Here is a 27131-nt window from a genome sequence, read left to right as displayed (position 1 = left end):
GATCATAACAGGACCAGACTGAAGTCCGAACATTAAACCGTGAGTCCATTCTTTTATTTAAACGTCAGAAACAAATGAGGCAAAAACACTAGCGTCCGTATGTCGGACTGTGAATCCTGTATTCTCTCTCCGCTTCCCTACAGTGCCAACAGAGTCCAACACAGAGTCCAACACAGAGTCCACAACACAGAGTCCACAACACAGAGTCCAACAGAGTCCACAACACAGAGTCCACAACACAGAGTCCAACACAGAGTCCACAACACAGAGTCCAACACAGAGTCCACAACACAGAGTCCACAACACAGAGTCCACAACACAGAGTCCAACACAGAGTCCACAACACAGAGTCCAACACAGAGTCCACAACACAGAGTCCAACACAGAGTCCAACACAGAGTCCAACACAGAGTCCACAACACAAAGTCCAACACAGAGTCCACAACACAGAGTCCAAAGTCAAAGCTAACATTAATGCTAAGCTAGTGGAACATATTGTCTGATTGTGCTGTTAGCTGGCTAACGTTAGCTTCAGACGGTCAGGTGAGATAACACGATAAATGTCTGTGAGGACTGAAAACTAGTAAATATTATAATTATTATATTTATTTTAGTGTTCTACAGTTTTTAGGACGTCTGGTCACCGAACTTATCTTTCCTGTTCAAGTTGACGATTAGCTTTTCCTCCATTTTGTTTGTGGTAGAAAACAATTTGAATCTTTGTGGTTCGACTGTAAATTCTGATTTAATGATCGGAAACTGATCTTTGATCTTTAAAGAGGAGAAAGTCTGAACATCTGAAATCTCTGGAACATTTCTCAACATTTTCTGACCTTTTACAGACCAAACAGTTCATTGATTAATTGAGTTAGTCGCCCTATTTATCCAGTTTTGAGCTGAAGTTGATGGAGAAAAACGTCTTTTAAAGTTCAACACTTAAACTGACGAAGAACCGAAGATGTTTTCCTGGAAAGAGGGTCCACTCTGTGAGTCTGAACGTCTCTGTGAAATGAAACCTTGTGGCTGTTAACGACCGAAGCGGCAGCAGTTTCCCACCCGGCTCTGGACGGGCTTCACAGGTTTTAAAATAGCTGCTGTTAATGTCGTCAGGTAAACGGGTTTTATCAGACGCTAATGACGCCAACAGCCACAGAGTTCAAACAAAAACCCGATTCATGTTGACACAGAACAGCTGACGGACAACTGAGCCGGTTCTGTCTCAGCTGGGAGATAAAATCCTGTAATGCGTGAAGTTTAAAGGACCATACCGGTGTTTGTGCATGTTTCAGCTCATTTATCACACAGACTGTTTGTTCAGTCAGAATCATACATAAAGACGTAGCCCCTCCCCCCCCCCGCCAGTGATGTAACAGCAGCCATTTTACCTGCGAGAGGCCATTGAGCCCCCGCGAGCCACCAGACATTCACAAAACCTCACACATATTAAAACGCTTCACAGTTTAAAACTCACCAAAACCGTCGTTGTTCCAACAATCAGACACACAAACACTGATTATTAAAGTAGAAGCTGGGTTGTTGCTTTATGTCCTTTATGAGTTTATTCCAACAGGAAACTGTTGTTCTCATTAATGTCTGCTTCTGAGAAATAACCGTAGAAACATGTTTACAGGTTTAACCAACAAATAAAAAATGAAGTCAACAAACCTTCAGGACACTTTACAGACGGACTCTGTGGGATTTAGAGTCCCTGTGTGCCGACGATGGACAGACTCTCTCTGTTTTTAGGCTCTGGCCAAATTACCAATTAACCCTCCTCTCCTTAATTCAATTCATTAGAGCCGGAGCTCTCGTCCCGGTGAGAGCCAATCACAGCGCCCGGTTAGAGACCGCAGGAACGCTTTGGTAGTTGACTGACCCGAAATCAGCAGCAGAAAATACGGTTACGCAGGTCATCATTAGGCTCTTAATTATTATCCACAGAGGTCAATAATGCTAACAGACTGAGGCTAATGCTAACAGACTGAGGCTAATGCTAACAGACTGAGGCTAATGCTAACAGACTGAGGCTAATGCTAACAGACTGAGGCTAATGCTAACAGACTGAGGCTCTGTCTGACCCCCCGAGGAGATAAATTTAGCCGTCAGTTAAATGCAGCGTGACTCGACTGTCAGTCACGGGAATAAGCTTTGTTTTGATTTTCTGCCCCTCCAGTCTCTGTGGCTTTGATATATGGAGGGGTCAAAGGTCAACAGAACCGTCCCATGAATGAGCTCCCTGTCGGACGGCGTTTACGGCTCTGTTTGTTTTTATTGTGAACGCAGGAATTATTTTCTGCTTCGGTCCCGAGTCCCGACAGAAAGTCTGAAAACAGACATATATTCTTAATTTAGCTCTTGTTGATTGGCTCCGGGTTTAAATACAGTAAATATAATATATTTATTATATTTAATGACTGCAGACAACAGTGACAGTTATCTTTGTGAGGACATAATAATCTTTATTTATGAAGCACTTTTACAACCAAAGTTATAAAATCATCATTTTAAAAAACACTTATGAAATAAAAGATGCTGCTGAAAATGAAACATTAGACGTTAATGGTGGCAGCTAAACCCACACTTTATTAAGACTGAGTTGGTACAGATTGCTTAATAATTTTAGACAAAGTATTTCAAATTATACTGTAAATAAATCTGAAAAAACTTTCCTCACACATCGGTTGAGTTTCAAACTAAAATAATCAAATAATAAGAAATACATTAAAAAACGAATCAGTTTAATACAGAGAAACCAAAACCAGGAGCTAAAAGAGGCTGAAAGGCTCCGTAGAGCTGCAGTGAAACCACATCCATCAGTATTACACATTATCAGCCTCCTGTGTTTGTTTTACTGGAGCTGCAGTCCGACCCACAGAGCCAACATGGCCGCCGCCGTAACCGCTGTTTACACGTGGAGTCTCTGGTTTCCATCAGCTGATCCATTAAATAAAAAAACTTCACAGAGTCAGTGATTAACAGTGTTTCCCTCTAATGAAATAACAGTTTGATAGACTGATGATGGCCAATACTGCGTGTGGTCAGACACACACACACACACACACACACACACACACACACGGCTAATGCAGCAGTTATTTCTCAGCTCGTTGCCATGGAGACGGCGGCTAACATCAACAACATCACTGTTCATATTCAGAGTGGCTTTAAGTCATTCCCAGTTTATCCAGTTGCAGCACTGTTTATTGTGCTGGTTCCCAGACTTTTACCTTATTAAGGAACCCGATTCTGTCATTTAATAAACCGACTCAGTCACTTATTTTATGGATGTTTCATATTAGATTAAACCTGTACAATGAACCCAAACAGTGAACTCAGTAACTGCAGGACGTTTGTGTGAAACCAGAGATTTGGAGCAGATTATTTCCTGTTTAGGGAACTTTTTATACAATTCTCTGTCTGTTTTATGGATTTTTTATTGACATAATAAGCTTCTTTTCTGACAAATTGTGTTGTGTTGTGTTTTCTTCTCATTATTCTATCAGAAAGTTTACCTTTTTCACAGACACAAACACTGAGATATAGACCTACTAAAGCTTTCTTACACCCCTTAAAGTCCAGATTTGTAATTATTTGGGTGCTTGGAAATTAAATAATTGTAGTTGAGAATATTTTAAATCATTTAGTTTTTTTGTTTCAATGTAGAGTTTCTGCCAGAGAGTCACTTCACACTCCTGCAACGTTTAAATGGAAATAAAACCGCTGATAACTGATGAGGATGCAGTCGAACGAAAAGGGAAAATGTGTTTTTTATAGAAAGGACTCTTGAAACATTTAAAAAAATAAAGATAAAAAAAATGTCTCCACCAAGCTTAAAATATTTAATCTATAAAAACTGAACTGAAATCAAAAGTTAACCGATAAAACTACAAACTATAATAACTCCACTCTCTCATATTAAACACAATGGCAGCAGTTTGTAATTAACCACCACCCGTCGTCTCCTGAGAGGATGAAGCTGTGGTTTACAGACGGACAGTGAAGTGATCACGGCGTGGGACTCACAGGGACGGGGTGTTAGCGTGTTAGCGCTGTAGCTGATAATAGCACAGTCAGACAATTTACAGCGGTTTGTAATTACAGAGGAAGACGCAGTAAAATTAAAGTGGACGTATTAAAGTGCACAGCGGTTTACAGTCCACTGTGTTTATGTAATTACAGGAAGTAACACAACAATCACGCCAAATTAGATCCGAGTTATTGTTCACACGACACATTTACTGTCTGAAATCAGCCTTTAAAGGCGCAGTCTGTCATTTCTCAACGTCAACAGAAAGCACGTTGTAATTACAGTCAAACTGTATTTTATATTATATGTACATACACATGTTTACATCTTCATGTGTAATAAAGCTTTCAGCATGTTCACTGTATATATAGAAAGAGCCTGTCTCACTTACAGAGGTTCTCCACCCACAGACAGACAGACAGTAACATCACTCTCCACCAGACTCCATTCACAAAAACACTCATTTTACCTTCAGATAATCACAACTTCATTAAAACGATCTCTGTTAGTGTTTCCAACAATCACCAACTCTGGTTTGGTGGAAATAAATCCTTAATTCACCGACGTAGATGGTTAAATGTTTTTAAAATGGCCGCCACGTAGAGGATGTCTGAGCCACAAACATTAATTCAGAATGTTTGCTGTTGTTAAAGAAGAGTTTGAACAACAGAAACAACTTGAAGACATCACTTTGTCCATAAACGTCTTCAGTCTGAAGCTGAAGACGTTTAAACTCTCACACTGAGGATGTTGGCTGCCAATCAGCTGATCGATGAGCAGACAGGAGATAGTGTATCTGCCTCCGTTACCTCTATCTGAGTCTGAGTCCAGCTCTCAGCTCCCTATCTCCCCCCTCCATCTCTCCCCCGGACCACCCCGAAGCTCTCACCCTCCGAGCGGTGGCCTCCTCCACCCGGAAGCTGCGGCACAATGTGTCTTTGTTGTGTGTTTATTGGAGCCTGAGAGCCAAACAGAGCCCCAGTCACAGAGCCGGAGGGGTGAGGAGAGGGTGAGGAGGGGGGGATGCAGATGGAGATGATGGAGGGGGTAGGAGTCAGTCAGGGACAGGATGTGTTGGTTTTATGGCTCCTGTCTGGGCGCTGACACAGCAGCCGGGTGGAGTTCGGTCTGTTTGTAAAAAACATTTAAAGTTTATTCTAAAATAACTCAATACAGTGATTAATAACAACCACTAAAGCTCTAATATTAAAACAGGAGCAGGTAAAGATCATGAAGCTGATTCGGACTGAACGCTGACACACTACAGCTCCAGAGTGTCGGACAAAACAACCCACCAGACTCCATTCACAAAATCAGTAACTTTAACTAGCACATAAAGTTAAAACTTGACAAACAAAATAAAACTCAAAAAAATAACTTTGTTAGTTATCGTATGTCCACTAACAGTAGTTGTTTGTTCCACTAACAGTAGTTGTTGTTTGTTCCACTTACAGTAGTGTTGTTTGTTCCACTAACAGTAGCTGTAGTTTGTTCCACTAACAGTAGTTGTAGTTTGTTCCACTAACAGTAGTAGTTTGTTCCACTAACAGTAGTAGTTTGTTCCACTAACAGTAGTTGTAGTTTGTTCCACTAACAGTAGCTGTAGTTTGTTCCACTAACAGTAGTTGTTGTTTGTTCCACTAACAGTTGTTGTTGTTTGTTCCACTAACAGTAGTTGTTTGTTCCACTAACAGTAGCTGTAGTTTGTTCCACTAACAGTAGTTGTAGTTTGTTCCACTAACAGTAGTAGTTGTTTGTTCCACTAACAGTAGTTGTAGTTTGTTCCACTAACAGTAGTTGTAGTTTGTTCCACTAACAGTAGTTGTAGTTTGTTCCACTAACAGTAGTTGTTGTTTGTTCCACTAACAGTAGTTGTTGTTTGTTCCACTGACAGTAGTCGTTGTTTGTTCCACTAACAGTAGTTGTTGTTGTTTGTTCCACTAACAGTAGTTGTTGTTTGTTCCACTAACAGTAGTTGTTGTTTGTTCCACTAACAGTAGTTGTTGTTTGTTCCACTAACAGAAGTTGTAGTTTGTTCCACTAACAGTAGTCGTTGTTGTTTGTTCCACTAACAGTAGTTGTTGTTTGTTCCACTAAGTATTTTTGTTCCACTACAGTAGTTGTAGTTTGTTCCACTAACAGTAGTTGTAGTTTGTTCCATATTACCTTCCACCAGACAGAAAAAACACTAATTTTACCTCAGATCATAGTACTTCATTAAAGGGCAAACAAATAAAACTGTCTCTGTTAGTGTTTCCAACAATCACCAACTCTGGTTCGGTGGAAATAAATCCTTCATTCACTGTTAGAAGAGGAAATATTTGTGAAAATTGCAGTAATGTAAGCTAACGTTAATCCTCAGCTGTCCAGTCACTTTCACCTGGAACCGCTACTGAGGCTCGTATTAATGCTCCGAATGTTACGGCATAAACGCAGCATTAGCTTAGCTTAGCTGTTAGCATTTCCACCTCCATCCCAGGATTTAATGTTAGCTCTGGTTAGCACACACACACACAGTCAGTCTGCGGTTCAGCAGGGTGATGGATGGTCCAATGAAATCGTAGTCCAGTTAGAGAAACTCTATCTGTCTACACACACACACACACACACACACACACACACACACACACACACACTCACTCCGGTCCATCTGTCGACCTCTCTCCCGCTCTCCCCCTCAGCTCAGCAGGCTAATTAACTAATGTGCTGATCTTTCACTGCCTCTTTGTGATCCTGAGTGTGTGTGTGTGTGTGTGTGTGTGTGTGTGAGAGAGAGAGTGTGTGTGTCACAGGGTTAATTGTTGGACTCGACTTACTGTACCTCCCTGTTGCTGGAGTAAAAACTTTATTATCCTTCCATTCAGAAAACAATGTCGACTCCATGTTTGACTGTCAGTCTGTCCGCAAGACGACGAGCAACCAACTCTTAAAACACTTGATTTCTGAATGGAGTCTGGTTGATCTGATCAGGAGGAGTTATTAGAGACGACTGAAGGAGTTTGTTCTTGTTCAGATGTATTAATGGAGCAGCTGAGAGAAGACCTCCTCGTTAAGACTTCCTGTGTGAAGTCGTGCTCAATTAGCTGGATGTGAATCTTACACTGACGCCAGAATTACCTCGTTTGTGTGTGAGCACACATCAGAGCCGTCAGCGCTGCACCGCTCTGCTTCTTCTACGGCTCAAACTATCAGTCTGTTATATTTACGTCTTCATATGTAGCTTTAACGTCGCTTTGTTCACAGCCACCAGACTCCATTGACAAAAACAGTGATTTCACTATTGCTAGAGCTATTGATACCATAACGGTAATCCAGCGGTCGTTGTCGGGTTTTAGGAGTTAGAAAATGCTCAGTTTGACTCTTTTACACGACCTCTGTGGTTTGTTGACTCCTCCTCCATCAGTATCTTTATAGTGTCGGTGAGTTCTGATCTCATTAGTCGCAGGATCGTTAGTGTTTACTGGTGCGAGTAAGTGTTCAACCTTGGATCACGGCGACGTTATGAACAACTTTTAAAATGCTTGTTTTCTGAATAGAGTTTCGGTATGCTAACTTTGCTCAGGTAAAACTGTTAGCTAGAACGCTAATTTACTGCAACCACAATATGAAAGAACAAACATCTGACGACGGTGTTTCTGTGATTTATTGTCAATAAACTGATCAGACTGATGATGTAATAATGACATACATGTGGTCGGTCTGTGTGCGAGACGACAAAAAACTTTTAAAACCGTTGTTTTCTGAATGGAGTTTGGTGGATCAGCTGTAATGTGATCGCTGTGTTTCCATCAGTGTATCAGTGAATATAAGAAACCGTCACAAACACTGAGCCTTGTTTGTTTGCACATTCAGTTCCTCATATTCTCTCTTATTGATTAAAGTGTCCGAGCTGAAACACAGAAGCGTCATATGAAGCGCTGCTGCAGCCGAGGGTTCAATTCCCGCTGGGAAGGCGCCCACGCCGAGAGCTCGCCGAGCACTCACAGGAGGCGTTTACTGCACAATCTGCAGCCGGCGACCACGACCCTCCATTTTGTGTCTGTCTGTACATTCATCTGACTCTGGTTGTACTGGTGTGTGTGTGTGTGTGTGTGTGTGTGTGTGTGTGTGTGTGTGTGTGTGTAATCGGAGCTGTCAATCAAATGTAAACGGAGGAGAAATGGCTGCCAGGATGAGAGTGAAGTTTCCATCCAGCTCAGTGTTACTGGAGCTGCTGCAGCTTTATGAGAGAATCAGTGAGAGGACAGACAGACACAGATCAATACGGATCAATAACACACTCACACTCACACACACACACACACACACACACACACACACAGAGTCAGAGAGCTTCTTGTAAATAATTTCAGGTTTTAAAGAGGATTTCAGAATAAAAGCAGGATTTGAAGGTGTTTCCAGCTGTTCAACCTCTGGTTAGACAGACAGACAGCTGTCAATCTTCTCCCGTCTCACTGCTAGTCAGTCTGTCTGACCTCACCTGTCTGATGATGACATCATCAGAACCGTCCAATCAGAGTCTCCCGTCTGTTAATGATGAATCTGCCGTCCACTGATTTTTGGCCGGTTGCTGCAGTATGTCTAACTGTCTCTCTCTCTGTCTGTCTCTCTCTCCACAGCCATGCTCCATTGAAGCTGACTCTTCATCAGACCTGCAGTCAGCTCTTCTCTCCTCCTCCTCCTCCTCCCCTCCCCTCCTCTCCTCCTCCATCCCTCCATCCTCCCCTCTTCCTCCTCCTCCTCTCTCTTTCCACCATGCTCCTCTTCCTCCTCCTCTCCCTCCTCCTCCTGTCCTCCCCCCTCCTCTCCGCCCCGGCTGTTCCTCCCCCTCCCTCCGCGGCGGCGGCCAGGGTGGTGTACCGGGCGTTCGACACCTCCCTCACCCACCTGACGGTCCACCGGAGGACGGGGGAGGTTTACGTCGGCGCCGTGAACCGCGTGCTGAAGCTGTCGGCCAATCTGACGGAGCTCCGGAGTCACATGACCGGACCGGTGGAGGACAACGCCAAGTGTTACCCCCCGCCCAGCGTCAGGGCCTGCGCCCACCGGTCTGTCTGATACACCTGTCTGACTGTATTACCTGTCTGTCTGTCATCTGTCTGTCTGACACCTGTCTGTGTGCGTCCTCAGGCTGGAGTCTTCAGACAACGTGAACAAGCTCTTACTGGTGGATTATACTGGGAACCGGCTGGTGGCGTGCGGGTCGATCTGGCAGGGCGTCTGTCAGTTCCTCCGACTGGACGATCTGTTCAAACTGGGAGAGCCGCATCACCGCAAAGAGCACTACCTGTCTGGAGCCAGAGAGGCTGATGGGATGGCAGGTAAGCTGTGATGGAGTGGGCGGAGTATATAGCTACTGTTTGTTTGCTGGTGGTCTTTATAAACAGTGTGCAGCTTTAAACTCAGCACACTGTGTCTCACATTTGATGCCAACAAGAGAAAAACAAAAGCTCTGGTGTTTCCTCTCCATAAAGCGTTTCAACCTGCAGGCGTCAATCATGTGTCAAAATGTTTTGCAGGTTTTTATTCTAAATCAGTTGCCGTAGTTTTTAGTTCGAACAAAAAAAACTGAACGAAGAAAAGAAAAACGGCAGGAGAGTGACAACAATACTCTGTCAACACATCTCAAACCACGTCTCTACAACAGTTTCTGTCAGCTGACACACCACGCTGAGCGCCGCCGCGGGACGGAGCGCATTAGAAAGGCACTGATGGACACGTTGCTCAGCCTCATGTGCTCACACAGAGATGCTAGTGGTTTGTAGCTGGCAGAATAAACAGATAACTATGTTGTGTCTTACGCTGGCGAGTAGTGTTCAGTTTCATTTGTTCAGTAAACTTGTTCCCTGTTTTTGTCGCTGTTTAATTTCTGTGCATGACAGAAATAGGTCCAGGGCGTGTTTAGCTTAGCTTAGCACAAAGGCCAGAATAAAAGTGTAAAAAGGAGACCTTTTGGTTTTAGCATCAGTTAGCATTTGATCTATTTCAGTGCCGCGACTGCAAGCATCATCTACAAAGTGCTTCTCTTCACAGGCTAATGCTAATGCTAATTCATTCGGGTAAAACAGACGGACGAGGAAATCGAAAGTGTAGAGTTTTTACTCTCTTTTGGTATAGCTAAGCTAAGCTAGTTAAGGCTGACTGTGCTTTCTGGCAGTGAAGTAAGAACACTTTATAAGTGGCACTGATACCTTTCGGCCCAGATGATTTATGTTGGACTGTATCCAGAACCACCCTGTGGTTTCTCTGTTTGCTCCACTGATTCTTTATTTGGCTGCGTTTGTTTCTTTTTTGTGGTTCGATGTCACATTTGCTCGACCAATCACCACCAAGTACCTGGAACTCGGTATCACCTCCCAAACAGAGTTCAGCTCCAGGAACTGGTCCCGAGCTGAGAGAGTGGAAACACATTAAGTCACCTTCAGTTCAATTCCTGCTATAATTCTCATTTTCCACCGAGGGAAAGAGCTGGTGCCTAATCTCCAACCGGCTCTCAGCCAGGAAAACTGGTTCCAGCACTTCGTCTTCTTAATTTCTTTATTTATTGAGAGAAACTCTCTGGAAGCTGCCCAGTGCGACCACAGTCTGACCTGCTGCCACTGAGCAGCTGGGGTCAAGGCCCCCCCCCCACACACACTCTGCCTTGTGACTGTGTATTTATCAGCTGTTGCAGACGTAGCATTGACCCAGCTCACTAACTAGCACCTGTACAGCAGTCTGTAAACAGATGTCATGACTTTGTCCCTCCTCCTCCTCAGGCGTCGTCGTTGGTGAGGACGACTGGACGGCCGATCCGAAGAGGAAGAAGCCGTTGAAGGGCGGCAGCCGCCTGTTCATCGGCGCCGCCATCGACGGAAAGTCTGAGTATTTCCCCACGCTGTCCAGCAGGAAGCTGGTGGCGGACGAGGAGAGCGTCAACATGTTCTCGCTGGTCTACCAGGACGAGTTTGTCTCCTCACAGATCAAGATCCCGTCGGACACGCTGTCGCTCTACCCGGCCTTCGACATCTACTACGTCTACGGCTTCTCCAGCCGCACATACGTCTACTTCCTGACTCTGCAGCTGGACACGCAGCTGACGCAGATGGACGCCGGCGGAGAGAAGTTCTTCACCTCCAAGATCGTCAGGATGTGCTCCAACGACACCGAGTTCTACTCCTACGTGGAGTTTCCTCTGGGCTGCACCAAAGACGGCGTCGAGTACCGACTCGTGCAGGCCGCCTACAAACAGAAACCGGGACGCCGGCTGGCGCAGGCGCTCGGCCTGTCCGAGGACGACGACGTCCTCTTCGTCGTCTTCTCACAGGTAAGGTCAAAGTTTTTAACATGAACATTTTCTTACCATCAAGCCATTACAATATATTCCCTTCAAAGTAAAGGTGTCGATATAAATCAATGTTTTCACCTTGAATCGACATATTGGATCGTTGAACATTGATACTGATTTGTCTTTAAACTGTTGTTTGCTTCGGGGGGTTTCAGCCTCTCAGGATTCGAATCAGCGGCTCTGAAACTGGTTTTTGTGTTTTCAGGGTCAGAAGAATCGCTCTAACCCTCCCAGAGAGACTGTCCTCTGTCTGTTCACCCTCCACGACATCAACCTCGTCATGAGAGAGAGGATCCGCTCATGTTACCGCGGCGAGGGACGACTCTCGTTACCGTGGTTACTCAACAAAGAGCTGCCCTGCATCCACACGGTGAGAAACAACTGTCAAAGTTTCTGAGACTTTTGATTCTGGTCGACCAGTCTGCTGTTAGAATCTGAGTACAATCAGCTGATAATCACTAATCAATACTCCCATTATTAAAGCATCAATCAACCTGATCAGCCTTCAGCAGTTAGCTAGTGTTTCTGTAGTGGAGACTAAACGTTAACAATGATCCATATCAGCAGTTTGAATCCAACTAAAAGCTCCCTGCACCAAACTCCCTTTAAGAAATATCACATTTTAACAATTCCTAACGTGTTCGTAACAACACGTAACTCTAGAAACACGAGCTAAAGGCCGTCATATGTCCACAGTCTGACTGTCAATACAGGATCAATATGACTGGGACACCTTGTGCCTGTCTCTCTTTCAGTGTCTCTCTCTGTCTGTCTGTCTGTCTGTCTGTCTGTCTCTCTCTCTCAGTGTCTCTGTCTGTCTCTCTCTCTCTCTCTCTCTCTCTCTCTCTCTCTCTCAGTGTCTCTGTCTTCTCTCTCTCTGTCTCTCTCTCTCTCAGTGTCTCTGTCTGTCTGTCTGTCTCTCTCTCTCTCTCTCTCTCTCTCTCTCTGTCTCTCTCTCTCAGTGTCTCTGTCTGTCTGTCTGTCTGTCTGTCTCTCTCTCTCTCTCTCTCTCTCTCTCTCTCAGTCTCTCTCTCTCTCTGTCTCTCTCTCAGTCTCTCTCTCTGTGTCTCTGTCTGCAGTGGGGTTATTTCAGGTCGGGGGGGTAGATGATGTTCTTATTCATGGCGGTAATGGCCTGCAGTGGTTGCCACGGCAACTGAGCAGGGAAACCCGCCAGGAGACGAAGTCCGGGGCCGGGCAGGGATACGGGGACGGGAGGGAGGGAGGGAGCCAACAAACCAATCAGAACCAATCAACCACACAGTGATGAAAGTGATGAAATATAAACTAATGACCTGCTACTGTGTGTGTGTGTGTGTGTGTGTGTGTGTGTGTGTGTGTGTGTGTGTGTGTGTTTTGAGGCCAAAGACAGAGGGGGCGGAGCCAATGTCCAGGCTCTGACCTCCTTCTTTTATCATAAACAGTGGGGAGTGTGTGTGTGTGTGTGGGGGTCATGCGTAGATGTTAGGGTATAATATGACATTGTCCCTTTTTGTGTGTGTGTGTGTGTGTGTGTGTGTGTGTGTTGTTTTCCATTAAGCGCTACCAGCAGGCTGTCTGTCTGCACAATGTAACACTCTGTCCTACAATCTCCTCCTCAGATATAAATGTTTCTGTCAGTATTTAGTTCATTTTACTGAAACTATTAACACAAAGTTTAACGTTCATTCAGACTCGCCGTGTACTGTTAATAATAATCGTGTGTCTGTTGCTCGCTGTCTGCTCGCCGGCTGCCGTAACAACGTTCACGCTCAAGTGTCATGGTGGCAAAACTCAGGAGAATCAGCAGTTAGAGAGTATTTCCATCTGTGCTGAGCAACAGTTTGTGTTAAAGCAATTAAACATCTGTCTCCAATAAAGGCAGCGTGAGTTCAGTGGCTAGCATCAGCTAGCTAGCTACAGTGTGTGCCTGCAGAGGTTAGAGGAGGAGTATTCATATCAGTTAATTAACGTTAATTCAGTAAGTAACTTAATGACAGAGTGAGACGTCTTCACGACAATGTCAGGACTCACAATCAGATCAGATCAGTAACTTAATATGATCAACTGGATCTTCAGTGATTGGATAAAGTAGCTTGAGATCAATAAGATTTAGTGTCTACAGCTGTTATTTAAATGTGTCTGATATGTAGTTAATTAAAGTTTAGATAAATATAAGTATCAGATCAGACTCACCATCAGTGATCGAGAGTAACAACGTTTAATAAAAACAGGAATAATCAATATAATCCATTGATCAGGAATCTAATGAACAGAATCTTTACAATAAGTCGGCTAAATGTAAAAACACTTTATCTGCACTGATGTGTCTAACATAGTCACTGTGGACCAATCTAAAGCAGGCAGAGGTCACTAGTGTCCTATATAACTTATAATATAGATAATATTACAATAACAGGTTTAATAAATAAAAACAGGGACAGAAAGGAAACATCGTCTCCGCGTCAACGTCTGTAAACATCTGTATGAGTCCTCATACGGGCACTTAAACCAACATGTCTGTGCTTCACATTTTCCACCCGGTTCTGCTGCTGTGGATGCATCGATGCCTTAACCCGCTAATGACAGGGTGTTAGCTAACCTCTGTGTGTGTGTGTGTGTGTGTGTGTGTGTGTGTGTGTGTGTGTGTGTGTGTGTGTGCTCCTCCCTGTTTCTATACATGAACCACTGCGGCGCTCCGAAGGATCACACTGACCTTTAAATCATCACAAACTGTCTAATCGGCACAATGAAATAATAGATCACAACACGGAGTCATCCTCCTCTTCCTCCTCTTCCTCCTCTTCATCAACACAAATAAATGTGTTGTCAGCTCGGGTTTATTTATAGACCCATGTGGGGACTGTAGTACAACACTTGTTTTTCTGATCTGAGTCTCCGGAGCTTTATTTTCCCTTTGAGATATTTAAAGCTACAGGAGCATGTTTTTATTAATTGACCCTCTCCAAGCCCCGCCCCCTTTGTGCCCTGTTCTCCACAGTTGAGCCTCGAACAACTTCCTCCTTTCCTGTGCCTATGCTATGTGCTAGGCTAATGATTTATTTGGATTTGTTAAGTAGTTAGCTCGTGTTTTGCTAATGTCAGCTTATTTATGTCAATTGTTTCTTCGCTAGTTAGCTAATGTTTTGCTACAGAGCAAAACGTTATATAGCACCTTTTAAAACAGAGTTAACAAAGTGCTTTGACATAAAATACATACAAGTAAAATTAAATCTTTAAATAATGAAACCAAACTTACAATAGTCTTTAAAAATGTGTTTTAAGAAGTGATTTTTGTCACTTTGGCTGTAAAATGGATGTTAAATTACAATCATAAAGGTCTTAAAAACTCTTAAAACTGGATTTATAATTTGTGTCCTGTGAATTTTATAAAGATTTCTGATTTATTTCAGACACAAAGATCCATAATAATACTATATATTATTACAATGGCTGTTGATTATTCACATATGGAACCATTTTACATTTAGCCAATAAATCAGTCTGAAGTTTTTCCTCCTCGTTCTTCATCTGAAGCAGGTTGATTACCACTCTGACGTCCTCGTCACTAAATTCTCTTTCTAATGATTTCCTCCGCAGCCGAAGCAGATCGGAGACGATTTCTGCGGCCTGGTGTTGAACCAGCCGCTGGGAGGCCTGAGGGTCATCGAGGGAAACCCGCTGTACGAGGACCGCACCGAGGGCATGGGCGCCGTCGCCGCGTACACCTACGGAGAGCACACGGTGGTGTTTGTGGGAACCCGGAGCGGACAGCTGAAGAAGGTAGGATGGAGGGATGGATGGAGGGATGGATGGATGAGGGATGGATGGAGGGATGAAGGATGGAGGGATGAAGGATGGAGGGATGGATGGAGGGATGAAGGATGGATGGAGGGATGGATGGAGGGAGGGATGGAGGGTTGTTGCTGGTTGACTCTGCGGTTTGCTGTGATTGAGAGAAAATAGCTGCATGAATGTTTTAAAATCGCTTTTGGGGTCTTTGACAGCTTTCTTGTGTGTTTCTATTTACGGAGGAAAGGAGAGAAAATTGCCTTATTCATGTTTAAAATGGCCGCAGGCTCTTTGGAAACAGATGGAACAATTTGTGTCTGTTTCCTGACTTCACCTCCTCTCAGGTTGTTTTAGTTTCCTGTTGGCCATCTTGAAAGAACTTGTGTGTTTTCTGCTCGGTAATGTTGGCGAGGACTGAACTCGGGAACCTGATATGAGCAGTTGGTGCTTTGGATGTTCGTAACTCGCAGTAAATAATGTTGTTTATGTTTTTAACGTGCTCACCGGCGCCCTCAACATCAGCTGTGTCCGTTTAAATCAGATTCTCTTCACTTTCTGTCTTTCGAAACCTCGACTGGACCTCAGACAACAGAACAGTGCAAACTGAATTATAAAAAAACATTAAAATCAATACATCCCAGTTATGTGTGATTATTGATTGAATCAGCTCAAGAGTTTACACAGTTTGATGAGGAAATGTTACAGATTGTTATGTAGTCTCATTCAGCTCTGTGGTTTGTTCCTGCCTGTAGCACTGACTCCATAATAATAATAATAACTCTAATAATAACCATAAGCACCAGGTATCTAATAAATATTTCATTTCTGTACATATTTTCTGCTGCCTCCGTCTGTCTCTCTCTATGCCGGTGGCTCTGTTGTTGTTATTATTGTTATCTGGAGCTGAAAATAAGCCGAACGCTGTTTTGATTTCATAACACGGCAAACACAATCTGTCGGTTTCCAGGGTTCCTGTTCGCAGATAAACAGCAGAGAGGCGTAGAAACAGGATCCGGGATGCAGGATCAGTAACAGTTCAGACAGACTGCTGGCTGTACAGCAGGACACACAGACAGACATACGGAGGGGGACGTCTCTGCAGAGATGTTCTCAGCCTCGTCTGAAGCTGTAAACTCGTCTCGTCGGTGTCAATTCATTTTGCAGAAAGCTGCAGACTGCTGACAGAGAAGTGTCCCACTTAGCAGCACAAAGCGTCTGTTTTCTGTCCCCTTCAGAGCACCGCAGTCGGTTAAAGACTCGCCGTTTCCCTGCAGATGCCGTCCTCTCCGGAGGATTTCAGACTGGAGCTTCCCTCCACTGTGTGAACACCAGTAACAAATTAGAGTGCAGGAAGCAGCTGTAAGGTGGACTTAATGAGGAATATTTTAATCTCAATGAGGTTTAATCATCCTCTTCTTTCAGACTTGTGGAGAGAAAACACCCAAAATACACATTTAGTGTTTATTATTACCACTCTCCACCAGACTCCAGAGACAAACGTACATTTTACCTCACAGATCATCGTAACTTCATTCGGAGTGGACAGAAACAGAATAAAACTCACTGAAACTGTCTTTGTTAGTCTTTCCACAGTTCTGTCAGTGTGGTGATGTGTCACATTGTTCAGTCAGTGAAATAAGAAGTGTTATACTGAGTTACACACAGCTGAATTTACTGTTATAAAGTAAAATAAACCCTTTCTTTTTCAAAAACTACTTCCTGTTCAAAGAATTAAAAATGCATAGAAAACCAAAAATAATACAAAACAAAGCTCATTTTCTGTCATTAAACTTGATTTTTATCTTCCAAACTGACACCTTCACCACTTAAAAGTTATAATCTATTATAAGACCATTTCCAAAAACCATGAAAGGTTGAATTTCAAGGTCTTTATTATCTTAAAATAATTGGTTTTATTTGAATGGAACAATGTCAATCGGTGATCTGAATCATTAATCTTAATCCTCTGCTAGTTTTCAGCAGAAGGAAACTTCTCTTCACACGCATTAATCATCAGCAGTCATCAGAATTAAAAGCTGAATTTAAAAACCTCTCCTCGCTCCACGTTTGACCTCGCAATCATCTCCGTTCTGCAGCCGCGTGAAGGATGAATTTTAATTGCCTGAAAAGTAAAAATGGAGGCCGGCTGATGTGAATGAATCCTCTCGGCGTTCACCCCGCTCACCTCTCCTCCCACACAGCTGCTGCTTTAATATTCATCGACACAGGGAGGCGTTTCCTCTGAACGCTGACCTCGGAGAGTGGCCGGCGGAGGGAGGAACAGAGGAGGTAGCCTGGAGGTGCAGTCTGTGAGTGGAGCACATTGGTGGAAATCGTTTGGGTTTGGTTGTAGATGTTGGCGGAGAACACTTGTTCTATGTTTAGTGAAGCCTCCTCCTCCTCCTCCTCCTCCTCCTCCTCCTCCTCCGCTCTCTGCAGTCCAACAAACTCTCCAACAGCCAACCAGACGTTTAGAAACAGACGAGGATTATAACAAACCACCCCGGGCTCCGCTGAACACCTCCTCTGAAAGTCTCAACATCCAAATCCAACTGAGGGAATATCACATTGTTCATGTTTCAGGACGTTCAAATAATCCTCATGAATACAGACACAAACATTATATATAACAATATATATAACAATACATACTCTTATATTCAGCGTACACCGGTGAGATGTGTGATGTTCTTTTTGTAGATTTAAATATATGATTTTCCACCATAATGGAGGTGATGCACGGTTATAATATTCCCTTAAATTCAGTAAACAGACTCTAACTGTTTATTAACCTGCTGCTGATTTCGGGTCAGTAAACTCTACAAAAGCGTTCCTGCGGTCTCTAACTAGGCCGCTGTGATTGGCTCTCACCGGGACGAGAGCTCCGGCTCTAATGAATTGAATTAAGGAGAAGAGGGTTAATTGGTAATTTGGCCAGAGCCTAAGAACAGAGAGAGTCTGTCCATCGTCGGCACACAGGGCTCGGCGCCTTCATGGCCTCAATTAAACGTCCAGAACCCTTTATTTATTTATCTTTTATCCAAACTCAGAACTGAATCCTCTGATTCTCGGCCTGAAACTGATCTGTGGAGACAAACATGACCTTTCACTTATCAGACAGACGGACGTAAAGTGGATTAACATTTACAGAAACAGCTCAGTGAAACGTTTTAGACATTTTCAGCCTCTGAAGAATCAGCAGTGACGTTTTCAGCCTCTGAAGAATCAGCAGTGACGTTTTCAGTGAGCTCATTGACTGTCACTTTCATTTGTTTCGAAAACGTAAAGATGTTTACTAAAGAAGAACAGTTAGTTATAAGTTAATTATCATTGTTGGTTCATTTCAAAACTGTTTTCTTCACGTGTTTGTTTCTAAAACTCAGATTTAAGTTTTTCTAAAGAAGAAAAGTAAATAACCTCAACAACAGATTATTATTAGATTATTATGTTTGACATAAACTAAGTCAGTTGCCTTTAAACTGGTGTTAGAGCTGTTTCTGTCCACGGTGCCGTCGTTGTTTCTGCTGTGAAACATGTTTACTGTGAGACAATCGATGGAGGGAATTCCCCGACTGGCAGAAAATGTGCTGATTTCGTGGTGATTTAGACGTTTCTGCTTCTTCACGTGTGTCCGATAGCTGAGCACAAAAACATGTTTTTATCATGTTGGCTTCAGAGTGAGCTTCAGAACTGACATGCTAGCTGTTTCCCCCTGCTCCCAGTCTTTATGCTAAGCTAGGCTAACTCGACCTCCTAACACACATAAATACCTCCCAGAACTGTTCCTTTAGTCTGATGAACCTGCAGCGCTGGCAGTGTCTCTCTCTCTCTCTCTGTCTCTCTCTCTCTCTCTCTTCTCTCTGTCTCTCTCTCTCTCTGTCTCTCTCTGTCTCTCTCTGTCTCTGTCTATCTCTCTCTCTGTGTCTCTCTCTCTCTCTCTGTCTCTCTATCTCTCTCTCTCTCTCTGTCTGTCTCTCTCTCTCTCTCTCTCTCTCTCTCTCTCTCTCTCTGCTGCTGGTCCTGCTGAAGCAGGAAATACCCATAATTCATAGTCTGTGCAGCGTTGAGACGTGCAGACCCTCCACAGAGACGCTACAGTCCTGATTCATTTCACACAGAGACTCGCTGAGCGTCCTGACGGGAGGAAAAACAACAAGTCGTAACTCAGACTGTCTGTTGACTTTATCTCCGTCTGTCTCTCTCTGTCTCTCTCTCTGTCTGTCTCTCTCTCTCTCTCTGTCTCTCTCTGTCTCTCTCTCTCTGTCTCTCTCTCTCTCTCCCTGTCTCTCTCTCTCTCTCTCTCTCTCTCTCTCTCTCTCTCTCCATCTGTCTCTCTCTGTCTGTCTCTCTCTCTCTCTGTCTCTCTCTGTCTCTCTCTCTGTCTCTCTCTGTCTCTCTCTGTCTCTGTCTCTCTCTCTCTCTCTCTCTCTCTCTGTCTCTCCCTCTGTCTGTCTCTCCATCTGTCTCTCTCTGTCTGTCTCTCTCTCTCTCTGTCTCTCTCTCCATCTGTCTCTCTCTCTCTCTCTCTCTGTCTTTCTCTCTGCCTGTCTGTGTCTCTCTGCTTGTCTTCGTTCTGTTCAAACGTTTATTTCAGATCCTCTAAATGCTGTTTCTTACTCCACAGACATATAATATTATTATTATTATTATTATTATTATTATTATTATATATATTTGATATCCTGGTTTCATTGATTTCAAGAGGAATCTGACCCGGTGGCAGACTAATAATAACTATATAGATTATATATTTGTTTGTTAGAGCTTCATTATGGTTGATACAATCCAAACAATGTGGTTGAACAGATTCAAATATAAGAAAGTGTGTTGTGTGTCAGCACTTAAAGAGAGGTTCTCGGGGGGGGGGCTGTCCTTCACATCATAATTCAGAAAACAGCGTCTCTCGTTTGTTGCATCTTTCCAGATGTATTTTGGGTTTTTCTGGCATTTAAATCAGAGCGAGACTCCTGCAGAGTTTATTTACCTTCAGAGGTCACAGTGACGAACTACCACAAACACCACAGACCTTGAACACAACACCACAGACCTTGAACACAACACCATGTACCCTGAACACACACGTACGCTGGTCACATACAGTGAGATAAATCCAGTGTCTGGGACCTTAAATTCAGTATAATCTGAACATACTTTGGTGAGCTCACCTGTTCTCTAGAGGTTCATCAGAGCTCGTTAACTGTGGTGGTCGGAGGCACAGCGAGGACCAAACAGGAAGTGGACCTGAAACCCGACGCAGCTCTGGCGGAAAGCCACACGGGGACGTTTAGTTTGTGCGACCACACACACACAGAGGAAACCTCAGTGAGTTCGGAGCTAAATCCAGATAAAGCAGTCTTTAAACTGCAGCTCCACCCTGCTTCAGATTCAGAGTTAAACTGAGATCTGACCAGTCCAACCACCTCCTCCACCGCCGCCGCACACTGGGTGTCAGCTGCCTCGCTCAGAGGAAAGAGGACTGTACAAGGGCCATACCCGATATATAGATGCATATGCACATGTAACTAGCTAGCTAACGATTGATTAAAATATAAGTCATATTCAAGGTTAAACATGTTAAACGCTAGCTAACTTGGCAGCTAATTCACATCATTCATTTAAGATGTGACTATATGTCTCTTTCATCTTTTATCCATCTTCAAAATGTGGTTGTCTTTCCAACATAGACGAGCTAACGCTAACCAACGATTTGCATGAATGTGTGTGTAGCAGTGTGTCTAAACTGTCCTTAAGGATGGAAATAAACCATCAACAGAAACGTAGGTGGTCATTTATACAAGGAAGTAAGTGAGTTTGCTGTTTTTAGATTCAGTGTTTATATATATATATATATATATATATATAGAGAGAGAGAGAGAGAGAGAGAGAGAGAGAGAAAATTTAGTTGTGGACAGAATTGTAAAGTGAGTTCTGAATGTGTGAGACAAAGAAGGTTAAACTCTGTTAAACTCGGGCTGTGGTTCAGTAAGGAATAGATAAATCCTCCCAAAGCCACAAACTGTTCTTTCTGTTTGTGTACAGATTAAACTAATAACATACAGACTGTTAAACACCCATTCAGAACTCCCTGTACATAAATACTACGTTACAGGAGCGTGGTTAGCGTTATTAGCTCCCTTTGGTCTTTTATATGTTGTTATTTAGCAGTTTCCTATTATAATAGAAGATATTAACAAGAGTTCTTTGAAGTCTCGTTGATTTGAGTTGGAAACAGTTTAAAGAATCTGACCCCGGTAGCAGAATCCCTTCCCCTGGTATATTTTGTTCCAGCAGTGGGCTGAGTGTGTTGTTGGGACTCGGGCCCAGTCTGCCTCCTCTAACAACATAATCACATCAACTCTGACTGTGGACACACGGAGCTGGCAGCCTGAAGCCTCTCTGGAAGCTTCAACCTGCCTTCAGCACCACAGTCTGGCTTTTAAATACCAGCTCTCATTCCTCCGCTGCTGGAAGGAGTCAGAGCCTTATTCGTTATATTAGGATGCATTTTACATATTAGTTGTATGTAGGGATGCACGATATATCGGCATTAATATCGCTATCGGCCGATGTTTGTCATTTTTTAACATATCGGCATCGGTCCGATGAGTAAACCAACAAGGTAATGGAAATGATTGCTCTCGACAACCAGCCATTTTCCCCAGTGGAGGACCGAGGATATCGGTTGATGGAGCAGATTGAACCCCGCTACAGACCGACGTCTCCCTCCCTGCTGGGTACGAAGTCGTGACCACAAACTGTTGGACAGTGTGACTGACATTAGCTTCACTACGGATATATGGAGGATGTTGAGCCGTACTGCTCAGCTGCATTCGACTGCATGTTTGCTACGAGGAACATTACAGTGCACGTTGAAGAAACGTGCACTAACAGTCAGGACTTGTTTTGGATATTTTGATTTAGCCTTTTTCACAGATTTGAGTTTAACTGGAGTTTACAGAGCTGAAAACATGTTGCCATGGATACTGGCATGTTTGATAGGCGGTAGAGGTTGGTTACTTATGTTCTATGGTAGCTCTGTAACTTTGTTATTTGGAAGTAAAATACGTTCTGAAATAAAGGAAGTCCGAACTAAATTTTATCATCTCAGAAACTTTTTTTAAAAAACATATTGATATCGGTAAATATCGGTTATCGGCCATAACAGCAAAGTTAATATCGGTAAGTTTTCATATGGGTGCATCCCTAGTTGTACGTATTAATCACTTCTTATTGCCGATGAGTGAACGGGTTGTAGCTAGTCAAAGCTAACATTGATGCTAAGCTAGTGGAACATATGGGCTGATTGTGCTGTTAGCTGGATACCGTTAGCTTTCTGTTGATCTGCTGACGGTCACACTCGAGTGAATCCTGCGTCATCATGTGAGAGCCTGTAAACATCGCAGACACCACGTTAATCCACGAACGCGTGTTTAAGTCCGTGAACCAGCCGACCTCTGACCTCCGCTCCCAGAGTGTCAGGGCGGAGGTCAAGAGGCGCAGTAATGCAAGCAGCAACAGTGTAGTAGCAGCAGTCGCCATGGCAACAGTAGTAATGGATTTCCCATCTATCTGTAGTTCTTGTATCGGCTGATCTGACACCTGATTGGCTCAGAGAGGGTGATGTCATCAGTATGTTAAGTGAGAATGAGGCGACAGGAAGCTGGAGGGGGGGGGCGGGGGGGTCCCGGGAGGATGGGTGTGTGTGTGTGTGTGTGTGTGTGTGTGTGTGTGTGTGTGTGTGTGTGTGTGTGTGTGTGTGTGTGTGTGTGTGTGTGTGTGTGTGTGTGTGTCGGCAGCTCTTTGTTCTCCTTCCAAAACAAACAGTCCTGAGGGGAGAGAGGAGACACGCTGCACTGACCACACCTCCTAACACACACACACACACACACACACACACACACACACACACACACACACACACACACACACACACACACACACAGTCTGCCGTCCAATCAGAACCAGTCTTTTCGGGGCCCTCAGTGAGGATTTGGGGCTCTGACCTGGTTTCCTGCTGCAGGTTTACTGACTGTGAATGTCTGCAGGTCCATTAAAGGGACATTCCACCTGTTCAATAAGTTCACTGATCACCAACAGTTCAGCCAATACACTGTATCTGTATTGATTATTGATCAGTATACACTGTATCTGTATGGATGATATTGATCAGAATACACTGATCAGTATGGATGATATTATCAGAACACTGTATCTTTATGGATGATATTGATCAGTATACACTGTATCTTTATGGATGATATTGATCAGTATGCACTGTATCTTTATAGATGATATTGATCAGAATACACTGTATCTTTATTGATTATTGATCAGTATACACTGTATCTTTATGGATGATATTGATCAGTATACACTGTATCTTTATGGATGATATTGATCAGTATACACTGTATCTGTATGGATGATATTGATCAGTATACACTGTATCTTTATGGATGATATTGATCAGTATACACTGTATCTTTATTGATTATTGATCAGTATACACTGTATCTGTATGGATGATATTGATCAGTATACACTGTATCTTTATGGATGATATTGATCCTGTATTGACAGTCAGACTGTGGACATATGACGGCCTTTAGCTCGTGTTTCTAGAGTTACGTGTTGTTACGAACACGTTAGGAATTGTTAAAATGTGATATTTCTTAAAGGGAGTTTGGTGCAGGGAGCTTTTAGTTGGATTCAAACTGCTGATATGGATCATTGTTAACGTTTAGTCTCCACTACAGAAACACTAGCTAACTGCTGAAGTCTGATCAGGTTGATTGATGCTTTAATATTGGGAGTATTGATTATTGATCAGGATCATTGTTGCTGGCACTTTGCTGTAAATAGTTCCCCTTTGTGTGCCTGTTTTTAAACTACTTTACTAATTAAATATGGTGTTATTAATGACCCCTGAGGCCAGATCTAGTGAGTGACCCCCTTCAACGACTTCAACCCTCCAGATTAAAGACAGGAAGTTGTGTCTTTGCAGAGCTGACCAATCGCAGTCGTCTCAGGACGTCTCCGCTGCTGCTGCACAAATTTTCCCCTTTTTCGTTTTTCATTCGTCTCTTGTGAGAGTGAAATCTCTGAAGCACCCTCCGTTAATGGCAATTCGGTCTGATTATCAGGCTGAAATACTACTTCTACAGTACTTTGATTTCTGCTGTTACCATAGAAACCGCTGCCGGCGCCGCTCGCGCTCCTCCAGCTGGCATGTGGCCGACGTCTCTTTGTGTCAAACAGCGAAAATGATAAAAATCTTCCTGCAGATTTCCACAAACTGAAAGCTGTTTCTTTCTTTCTTTTTTTTCTATAAAAGAACTTCCTCCTCCTCCTCTTCCTCTTTTCCATTAGCACAAAGTGAATTAGCGGAGATGAGTCAGCCAATCAGCTGTGGCATTCAGAGGGAACAGAGCCATTATTGGCTAATGAGACGACGGGGAATTGAGGCTTTTATTCTAATAACAGTGATGTCTGTTTGTAACCGAGCCGCCTGCACCTGCTTCTCTTCCAAACATCATTTTCTGCTTTTTCTTTTTTTTTCCGGCAGCGAGCGAATCCTCACAGCCAGAGAGGGAAATTAATCTGTTGATTTAGATTCATATAGACGATTATTATTAGGAGACGCCTGCACCTGTTTCTCTCTTTAACCGCAGAGCTGAAATCTGGAGACGAACCAAACCTCAGTCTCAGAGCGAGTGAAGCAGAGAGATCGGAGACGCTTCTCACAATGGAGACCTGATTATTGATTAACTTTTGTCTGGAGGAGACGGCTGCACCTGCGCACCTCACCTGAGGAGAGGACGTTTAACCCGTTTTCTTTTTACCTTCACCTGCAAAAATCGAATTATTTGAGTAAAGCTTCAGTTTATTCATGCATACAGTTGATTTAAGTGAGCTAGCTGTTAGCTAACGTAAGAGTGTGTCTCTTTTATCTTTGAATCAAAATGTGGTTGTTTTTCCAGAATACATTAGATTAGCTTAGCATGTAGCAAATCTAAGCGTAGGTTTAAAAGGGGCGGGGCTTATGAAAGGTCAGCGAGGAGCTTTCAGCTGAATCACGCAGTCTTCTTCTGCGACGGAGCGTCTCTGAGCAGGAAGAGATTTCAAAATCAAAAACAAGGTGAAGAAGTGTTGACTCACCTGTCCAAACAGGTTTCAGTCTCTGCGGGTTGATGAGGTAATCAATCTGACAGCTGATTGGCTGGTTCAGACTCTGCAGTGTGACATCATTGGGTTTGTGTTCTCTGTGGCTCCCGACCAATCAAATCGCTCCTGTCAGCGGCGCGAAGCCCATTGATTGGTTAAACAGTGTGAGAGCGTGAACTAGCCACAGGTAACTGTAAAAGCACACACACACACACACACACACAGACACACACAGACACACAGACACACACACACACAAACACACAGACACACAAACACACACACACTCACTCACTCCACACACACACACACACACACACACAGACACACAAACACACACACACTCACTCACTCACACACACACACACACACACACACACACACACACACAGACACACACACACACACACACGTAAATTTGCCACTAAGCAGTGATGATATTTCTTGGTTTGGATATTAACTGAGGTTGATTGGTGTGTGATTGGAGGAGGAAGCTTCACACCTGAGCTCACCACACACACACACACACACACACACACACACACACACACACACACACACACACACACACTCACTCACACACACACTCACACACACACACACACACACACACACTCACACACACACACACACACACACACACTCACACACTCTCACACACACACACACACACACACACATAAATCCAGGTGAACTCTGCTATAATACAATAATCAGACTTCCATTTACAGCAGAGTGCTGTTATTATTGGATTGTTATTATTTTAATGTGAATGTTAAAAGTTATAGAAGTGTAATAAAAGTCATTATCTGTGAGATTACAGTAATTATTGCTGTTTACACTGATAACAACTGTATTTGGACAGTTTACCTTATACACTGATAAACAACATTTATTCTACTTCCATCATTATACAACATATCTGTCAGTTAACTAACTAATACATTAAAGTTACTCAATAACACTTTTATTAGTTAATGTCACAGATTCATTAGATCTGTAGAATAAACAGGAGAAACTCTGTGAAGTTTTCCAGTGAGTATTTATAGACGTACACACACTTCGCTCTGTTCGCACTGAGTTGAGGACCAGCTGGTGTTGTTTTGTTTTGATTGGCTGTAAATTAGATTAGAGACGATTGGCGGTTGCTGTGGCAACAGAGAAATCACCCTCTAACCGCCCCCCCTCCTCTGATTTGGAATCAGCCAACCAGTCACAGTGACATCACAGTGACATCACAGTGACGTCACTCTCAGGTAGTATTTATACGACCCCCCCCCCCATCCGCCCTCTGGTCATCTCTGTGTTACTGAGCGCGTGCAGTAGCGGCGCCCGGCCCCTCCCGCCTCTTTTCCTCCTGCAAATAAACAACTGAAAGCAAAATAAACACACACATAGTTTAGAGGAGAGGAACGTTTTAATTTCAGCCTCTTCGTCAAGTTTATTTACTCCTCCTCCTCCTCCTCCTCCTCCTCCTCCTCCCTCCTCGTGTGTGACTCTCTCTCTGCGTTAGCATTGTTAGCCTGTTAGCTGGATGTTTGCTAACGCTAATATTAGAGTTAACCTGCTGTTAGCTGTAGCTTTATAATGCTAAGTGTTAGCATCCCCCCCCCCACACACACACACACACACACACACACACACACAGTATCCTCCATCTCACTGTGTGTGACAGAAAGTCTGATAGCCCCCCCCCAATAGCCTCTAAATGGATCAGGCCGAGTCTGAAGCCTGGGTGTGTGTGTGTGTTACGTGTGACTGTGTGTGTACTGTGTGTTACTGTGTGGTGTTACTGTGTGTTACTGTGTGTGTGTGTGTGTGACTGTGTGTTACTGTGTGTGT

General features: G+C 43.5%; 1 protein-coding gene across 1 annotated transcript in view; it reads left to right on the top strand.

The window, feature by feature from the left end:
- plxna3 (plexin A3) overlaps positions 1-27131 on the top strand; it is an 88469-nt gene that overhangs the window by 6231 nt on the left and 55107 nt on the right. Inside the window, exons 2-6 of the mRNA XM_051426552.1 lie at positions 8647-9075; positions 9158-9348; positions 10786-11333; positions 11560-11724; positions 14934-15116. Coding sequence (XP_051282512.1) covers positions 8783-9075; positions 9158-9348; positions 10786-11333; positions 11560-11724; positions 14934-15116 — 1380 coding nt within the window. The 5' untranslated portion in view covers positions 8647-8782. The remainder of the gene's footprint in view (positions 1-8646; positions 9076-9157; positions 9349-10785; positions 11334-11559; positions 11725-14933; positions 15117-27131) is intronic.

This window comes from Dicentrarchus labrax, unplaced genomic scaffold, assembly GCF_905237075.1.
Source record: "Dicentrarchus labrax unplaced genomic scaffold, dlabrax2021, whole genome shotgun sequence".
NCBI classification, from domain to species: Eukaryota; Metazoa; Chordata; class Actinopteri; family Moronidae; genus Dicentrarchus; species Dicentrarchus labrax.
The sequence above is the reverse complement of the archived record's forward strand: the minus strand, read 5'-3'. Positions and strand labels throughout refer to the sequence as shown.